The 8,332-nt window shown below is 48.7% G+C and overlaps 1 protein-coding gene across 1 annotated transcript; it reads left to right on the top strand.

Moving 5' to 3' along the window:
* The first annotated feature begins 4,116 nt into the window (after positions 1 to 4,116).
* Positions 4,117 to 5,782, top strand: LOC104613754 (vitelline membrane outer layer protein 1-like). Its single transcript, XM_010285848.1, has 3 exons — positions 4,117 to 4,287; positions 4,850 to 4,953; positions 5,488 to 5,782. The coding sequence occupies exons 1-3, from the start codon at positions 4,117 to 4,119 to the stop codon at positions 5,780 to 5,782; spliced, it is 570 nt and encodes a 189-aa protein (XP_010284150.1).
* The last annotated feature ends 2,550 nt before the right edge of the window (positions 5,783 to 8,332 follow it).

Below are 8,332 nucleotides of genomic sequence, written 5' to 3'. Positions count from 1 at the left end.
TAAGAAAGATGGGGACACAATTTTTGGCAGAGCCTGTAGCGATAGGACAAGGGGTAATGGTTTTAAATGAAAAGAGGGTAGATTTAGACTAATTTTAAGAAAGAAAATTTTCACACTGAGGGTGGTGAACCACTGGCACAGGTTGCCCAGAGAGGTGGCAGATGCCCCATCCCTGGAAACATTCAAGGCCAGGTTGGACAGGGCTCTGAACACCCTGATCCAGTTGAAGATGTCCCTGCTTACTGCAGGGCGGCTGGACTAGATGACCATTACAGGTCCCTTCCAACCCAAAGATTCTATGATTCTATGACTCTTGTATAGACAAATAAATGAGGGTGTCATAACTTAGGTAAACATGAACCACAGCTCTGGTGGCCTCATCAGTCAATAAAAAAGAGCAAGAAGTAGCAGAAACAAGAAAAAAAAGAACCTGTGAAGGGGAAAGATGTCTTTGTCTCTACCTTTGCCTCAGAGAGCTAATTCTCAGTACTAGCTGCTCGGCACTGAGAGTGGTGAGAAGCCATGGATTCTGCCTCAGTATAATGTCTTTGTGTTATTAGGGTTGTTTGTAAGAGGAGGAAACATCCCTTTTGCCATGTAGGGAGTCAGAGGAATCACACCTCACCACTGTTATGTTGTAGGCAAGAAGTGCTGTCCCTCACCCAGCTTGCAATGTGCTTGTGTATCGGTCTAGGTGCACCAATGGTGTCAGCCAGTGCCTATCCCCTGGCCCTCAAAGAACACCATTAGTAGCATAGAAAGTTTTGATCCTCTGTCTCTGTTTTTAAACTGACATGACAGCAGCAGGAGCTCTACATGCTTCAAAGCCTGACTGGCCCCTTGGCAACGCCAAAGAATGCTTGAAACTAGGTCTTTGATCCAAAAACTATATGCTTCAAAGCCTGACTGGCCCCTTGGCAACACCAAAGAATGCTTGAAGCTAGGTCTTTGATCCAAAAACTAACTTTAGTTTCTACATGTGGGAACAATTTTGCTGGCTTTATCTCCAATGACATTATGAAGGCCGTGGAAGGGATGTTTTCTGTCCACGTACAACTTAAAGTAACATTTTCTCACCATCATCTAAGAAGGTTTATGTTGCTAGAGAAGGCAGCCAATTGAGAACACAGCTCCCGTGCCTTCGCTGGAGAGCCCCACCATCTTGTAAATGGGCAGTAAATAACAAAATACCTTCTGGCCCACAGGAAGTGGGATTCACCTAACCTAGACTTAGGTATCTGCAATGTAAATGCATATATGCAATGTCAACAAGGCTACTTCACTATTTTATCTTGATATTTTGGCTTTGTGAGTACCTTTTTCTATTTGAATAAATAGAATGATCCTGATTCTGATTATATTGAGCACCTGCACTGTTTTCAAAGATTTATATTTCATTGTAACTCTCCATTCTTTTTACCAGAGGGAGAGGGACTTAAATCTGAGTGGAAAGTAAGCCCAAAAGTTATCCAAAAATTGGAAATATTTCTTTTTGGTTTATATGTTTGCAAAAATACAGAACTGGTCTTTGTTCTACACCGGCCATCATGCCTTCACTTCTATTGCTGCAAAGAAGTTGCCAGACTCACTGAGAAGTTCAAACTCCAGCTTTCCAATCTAACATAATGAAAAATCCATCCATCCTCAGCTTGCAAGCTTGTACTTTCCCTGCCTGACTGGAGGACTGCAGGTTAACAGAAGAGAAAAAAAAGCAGGAGGTGAAGAGAAGGAGGTCCCCCCGAGAAGAAAATGTTCATTAGCAGGGATGTTGGAGACGTCACTGGATACTCAGGGAAGTTCAGTGTATGAGCAGATTTATCCAAAAGAACTCATTGTCCCTGCACCCCAGCAGCACAAATCCAACTGCTGATACTGATCCCAGCATTTTCATTCCAGTCCATGGCTTATTCCTACATCTGGGAAAGTTTCCTGCAGAAAAGAAAAAAAAATACATGTTTTTGACTCAAGAAGGAGGTTCATCACTCTGGAAGGTTTAAAAATTAATGAGAGGGAAACATAAAACTGAGATTAGTTCCTTGTTTGTTTTCTAGCTCCCCACACTGAAGTTATAGAAACACATACGGTGTCTGCTTACTCCCACAGGCAGAGTTAATTACCAGTGTGAATTGTTTTCACCGCTTCCTGCTGGAATGTCACAGAACCACTGACCCGGTGCCACTGCCTCTGCCACCTCCTCCCCAGGCAGCCAAAAGGGAGCAACAAGAAAATCGGCAAAGAGGCTGAGCAGGGTGTTTTCCCAGCCAAGGTCCCCCTTCTCCTACCTGCAGTGGCAGGACCACTGGGGCTGGAGGTCAGGCTGACAGAGACGAAACAGCAAAGGCTGTGTGAAAATGGAAAACAAAGAAAACAGACACTCTCAATAAGAGGGACTCAAATGGAGCAATGTTCAGCTCGGCAGATATGACTACAAGCTGTAAAAGATCTCTACCTTTTTAGCATCAACCTATTCAGGGCCTCCTCCCCCACCTAGCTCCTCTTCACTGCTTCTTCTTAAGATCCTTTGTTGGCTCTGGGCATCTCTGCTGCTGCTCCACCCTAAAGCCATAACTTTCCACATATGCAGAAAGCCTCACCACGCAGCCAGCATGGTTAATGAAGAGGGTTGATATATATTGTTAATTCACAGCTCTTTACTGATATGGTACCTGGCAATGGCCCATTGCTCTTGCTGTGGATGCTGCTACTCTTATGAGGAAATTCAGTCAATACCTCGAGTTAGAAAGTCCTGTCTCTCCAGGAGTGGCAAAGTATCCACGAGCTATCCAGTCTCAAGACCAGGACCCTGTCACACAGGGTCTTCTCCCTGTTGTATTCTTTCTGCCGGGTTCCTGCTACCTACGAGGTACAAAGACACAAAAAGATATCTTTGCCCTCATTGTCTCCCATGGGGGGCCATGAGTCACTGAGGATCTTTACAATTTTACCCAAGGGGGAACATCAGAGGGTTTAAACTGAAAGCAACACTTCCTCCTTCACCTGCACGAGATGGCTATTATAGAAGCAGTCTATTCCGCTCTTCACTAATTGAAGCCTGGAATAACTCCTTCTCCCTATATTGGCTGTGCTGGTATAGACCTCACAGGACAATTCTCCCAGGTGGTATCATTGCTCACTTCAATGGGACTGTGAGCAGCTTATCCTCGTACTCTGCAACTACTCACCAGATAGATACCCATGAATACTGCTGTCAGCAGAGGTTTCTTCTCTGCCGGTGCCTCTGGAGTAACAAGACGTGCAACGGAAACTTACGTCCGAGAATGGAACAACAGCAAATGTAGGGGTCTGCTTTTGCTGGAAACTCTCTCCTTCTCTGTATGCTTACACCTCCTGAAGATACACCTGAGTAGCTGGAGCTGTGTCTGCACAAGGAGCATGGAGTGCATGGTATGATGGGACTGTGTACAGTTTTGCTCCTGTTCTCCTGTCCCCAGTACAAGAAAGATACAAATAAACTGGAGTGAGTTCAGCAGAAGCCACATGAGATGGTCAGCAGCTGGAGCACTTGCCCCATTAGGAAGGTTTCCACCCTTTACATAGTCACCTACATTTAATGCATGTTCCAGAGCAAAATGCAATGGCTTCCAGTACAGGCACTTTCCTCAACCTCAGTGAGACAGTAAGGAGAGAAGGAAAGTGAGGGAAAGGAAGCAAATGAGGACTTCCACAGGGCAAAGGACCCTGAGACCTTCCACCTCCATTTCCTCAGCCTCTTCAGAGGTTTCTTCCCCTCCCAGTCCACCACTCCTCTTCCCAACTCGCTCTCTCCAACACCCTCCTTGCAGAATTGCCAGGACACTCCTCAAAACCACAGCACTCCTCAGGGAATGGTCCCAGCTCTGCCCCCTCCTCACATCCACAAGTTTTCACAGCCCTGCAAGCCCCCCGGCCAGCGCATACTGGTGACACTCCTTCCGCCTGGCAAGGGTGGCCCCACCACCGAGGGACAGGCAGTCAGCAGGAGCAGTACATAGCAACAACCCACACTCCCCGTGGGGTTTGTTGACACTGCCCAAGGACTCCCACCCATTCTCCTGGCTTATAAATTCCCCTGTGCCATCACCTCCATGCAGTGAGGCACCAAGCAGGTCCCCCACAATGCAGCTGCTCATCCCAGCCATCCTCTGCTTGATGGGCTCCTGCAGCCTCCACGGCACAGAGGCACGGGAATATGAGTCCACCCTCATGGTGCCCAATGGAGGCCCCTGGGGCTCTTGGGGGCACCAACAATTTTGCCCCAGTGGCTACGCTAAGGGATTTGAAGTGAAGGTAAGTTTTTAATCCTTCTTTGGAGTGAGGAAAAACCCTGATGTGAAATTATGTTATTTTGTTTTGGTCTCAGCGGTTTGCATTGTATCTGCATCGCTCATGCAAGTTTATCAGCAAGAAACCTCTAGTGTAGAATAGCTCTCCAGGCTCTCTGCCAGTGAGCAAGTTCTTAGCAGAGGAGTCCATGGGGTAAGAAAAGTCGTGGTGTTGGTACTGCAGAGCTCGTTCCCAAGGAGCTGGGACAACTCCCACCTGCCAGCTCTCCAGCTCTGGGTGCCACAGCACACAGCAAGAGGGTGGGTATGACCCACAACAGCAGCCACCAAGCGTTCCTGCGTCCAGAGCCTCTGCTCCGCAGTTCGGAGAAAAAGCAGAGGTGGGCACCAGCAAAAAGAGCTCCCTGAGAAATGCTGTGGAGCTGCCTGACAGCCCTGCTCAGCAGCACTACTTGTGTCTGGCTCCGTCCCTGGAGCCTCCTACCAGCCCTCATCACAAGGGTCACCTCATTTCCCCTAAATGGGGGAAGGTGCTGGCCTCTCTCATTTTCTTCCCCCCTTCTAAGGTCGAGACCTACCAGGGATTTTGGCTGTTTGGTGACGACACAGCTCTGAACGGCATCCGCCTGCTCTGCACGGATGGCACAGTCATCGAGTCCTCTGTGGGGTGGTGAGTAGTCTTCGCTTTCTCGTCCTCCTTCAGGGCAGCAGCTTCCATCAAGCATGAATGAAAAGCAGTGCGATGGTTTCTCCATAGGCATCCATACCCCTGTGAAGGTGGCTCTCCACCGCACTTGAGGAGGTGGGTGAGGTTCCCCTAGCCACACAGTGTAAAGGTCTTAGGGTAGAGATCTGGTCCCAGAGAAGGGAACAGTACTTTGAAAGATGAGAGTTCAAAAAAATGCAGATCTTTCTCCTTTTCCTTAAATGCTTACTTTGAAAAGGACATCATTGAATATCAGGGACAAAGCAAGCAGCTGAAATTCCTAAGGGGTCCTGCAGCAATAGGGCAGCCCAGGGCTGATGGTGGCCAGGCATCCAGGAGTGATGGGAAAGCAGAGTAAAACAGGGGCTTGTAGAAACCCACCATCCCTGTGTAGGTTCCCTGCCCCAGGACTACCGGGATTCCATCTGAGTTGCGGTGTTGATCACGGCACAGCAGAGGCTGAACACTGCTCGGCAAGTTGTTTTTCTTCTCTGGTAGGTGGGGAAACTGGACCAAAGCCCAGCTCTGCCCCAGCAACAAGCTGGTTTCCTTCTCTCTGCGTGTGGAAGAGAAGCAGTACCTGCGTGACGACACAGCGGCCAACAACGTCAGGTTCGCATGCTCAGACGGGACACAGCTGGAGGGCTGGGGACTTTCAGGGGGTCACTTTGGCCCATGGAGCCACAGCTGCACCTCTGGGGCCATCTGTGGGCTCCAGACAAAGGTGGAGGAACCCCAGGGAAAGGGGGATGACACAGCTCTCAACGACATAAGAGTCTTCTGCTGTGAATGAGCCCGACAGACCACCCCATGCCAGCATCTACAAAGTGATCCACCATTAAACCTTGAATCTGTCCTTGCGCAAGGAGCAGTGTACGTTTTTCTCCATCATATTTGTGAAGGGCAGCCAGATCCTGTGGCTACAGCATCCAGGGGGTTTCCTCAAGTGGATGAGAGTTTGCTGCCACTCCTTGCTCCCAGGTCCAGCCTCCAGTGGGGCTGAGGATGGGTTACCAGGAGGTGCACGTGTGCTGGCATTAGTTATGCAGTCTGTCCCAGAGCTGCCTTAGGCCCGGTCTCCCCCGGTGCTGGCACCGGCACCCTCCAGCCTCTGAGGTTCGTGGCCCCACTCCAGTTGCCGGCACTCGGCTCGCGTGCTGCTGCCCACTGGTCCGGCTTGAAGATGGCTGGTGGTCTCTTGGGCAGGCTCAGAATAGAAGGTGTGCCCACACAGGAGGTGGATGGAAAGAATGTAAGAGAAATGAGGAGTAGTAGTAAATAATTATTTACATCATTACATACGAATATTTAGTAAAACGGTAGAGCTGGCTGTGGTGATCAGGTGCAGGGCTTTATCAGACGAGCATAGTGACCAGCCAGCTGTTACCCAGGGCCAGCCCCTTTTATCCCCTTTTCCCTCACGCTGGGAGGGAAACCTTTGATCCTTCCCCTAAACATCCCACAACAAGGCTTGCACGTGCCCACAACCCCCTTGAAACACCTCATAAGAAGTTGTACAAGGTCTCCAAATGCCTTTCCCCTGCAGCCCCCCGTGAGTCCCACGCCCCTGCAGGCGCTGACCCCCGCCAGCCTGGGGCGGGGACGGCCCCACTGACTCTTCAGTGGGGTTCACTGGGGGCCTGGGGCTGGTCGCTCTCCTCCAGCAATCACAGGGAGCAGGTCTGGAGCTCTGTTGGCACTGCTGAGGTTACTGGCTGCTCCACCTGGTGTGGCCACTTTGATTCGCACTGGGTCTTTGTGTTCATTGTGGTTAGGCTTTATAGCAAAACTATAACTTAACAAATTGCTGGGATTGAGCAGAGGATGCCCACCCCTGTAGAAGGCAGGACTGCAAGGGCTGGGCAGTGGAGGAGGAGAAGAGGGATCATCTGCCCTGCCAGAGTTGTGGTTTCAAAGGAGAGGAGGGGGAACTCTTCACCCTCTCTCCATTATAATGCTTAGGATGGAGAGGGATGACTATCAGACATTCATTCACCCATGAATAGGTTCAAATACACCACGCAGCTCCTGGCCCCAGCTCCATGCCTCTCCTTCCAGCCTGCTTAGGACAGCGTCTCAACATCAGGAGCAAATGAGGCACCCTGAGGACTTTTGTTTCCAAGACTGCAGTAATTCACATGCAGTGAAATCAAAAATGTATTACCATATAGGTACCTTTCCTGAACCCACCACCACCTCCTTCAAGATCAAGACCTCCTGCTCAGCTCCTCTCTGGAGTTCATATTTTGTCCTGCTTTCTGGGGCTGTAGGCAATACCTCACATGCGAGGACTCTGACCATGATAAAAAGTATGGGACAGGGAGTAGCCACAAACCCACATCTCACTGGGTATTATGCAGGAACAACTTGGTTGGAGAGTCCTATGGTCCTTATGTGCAGGGAGGACTCAGGGAGGAAAGGAACAAACAACAGGATGAGGAAAGTTCCAGAGTGAATTGCAAAGATTTTAACAACAAACGCTTTCCTCAGTACCCGGAGTACAAAGTGGAGGCAGAAATCTGAGAAAGACATAGGAGGCAGGGAGACATCCTTAACTCTGGAAAGTTCACAGCCATTTCCCACACTCGTGCATTTGAAATCTGCTTGCTTTTGTATTCTCTCTGACAGTAATTCTTGCTTAGGAAGATTGTGCATGGTCCTCAGTAGCTCCTGTGAGCCGATAGTTTCTGGGCACACATTGAATACCTGAACACACAGACACAGCTAATTCCCAGCTAATTAACCTTTGGTTAATCCCTGCTGGGAGTCCAGATGTTCCAGTGGTTTCCAAAGCATTAACAGTGCCTTCATTTGCCCTTATGCATCTATATGGACTGCCTGTCACTTGGTATGCCCCCAGAAGAAGCCTCACAACAGGTATATTTACAAGCATATGTATTTTTATTGCCCATTTGGTCAGTCACCAAGTACTTACCTTATTCCATATCCATCCTGGTAAGCCCTGCAGAGCCATCTATTATCTCAGAAGAGCACCAGATCTAAAATCAAAAGCCACTGAGTACATGAGCTGGCAGCAAGGTCACACATCCTCCTGGGTGGGTATCCAATTTTAAGAGATAAAGGCACTCTTGAGGTAGCTCAATTTCCTGTTATGGGAATCTCTGTTTACAATTAGATACAGTAGGAAAATTTGCATCTCAGCTTTTCTCCTGGAAAAAAGGTTCCTCTAGGGCACTCTGAAATACACTGAAACAAAAAAGATGGAATTCTTGTCATGAATGTCTCAAGAGGTTTTTATATTATCTTTGTATTATTATATCACTTTCATATTACTCATTCAGTTAAGCGAGTTGCTGTACAGAGCACTTTACATGGCATTAAA

Source organism: Phaethon lepturus, unplaced genomic scaffold (assembly GCF_000687285.1).
Source record: "Phaethon lepturus isolate BGI_N335 unplaced genomic scaffold, ASM68728v1 scaffold8834, whole genome shotgun sequence".
Lineage (NCBI taxonomy): Eukaryota > Metazoa > Chordata > Aves > Phaethontiformes > Phaethontidae > Phaethon > Phaethon lepturus.
This window is presented reverse-complemented; position numbering and strand designations above follow the sequence as displayed.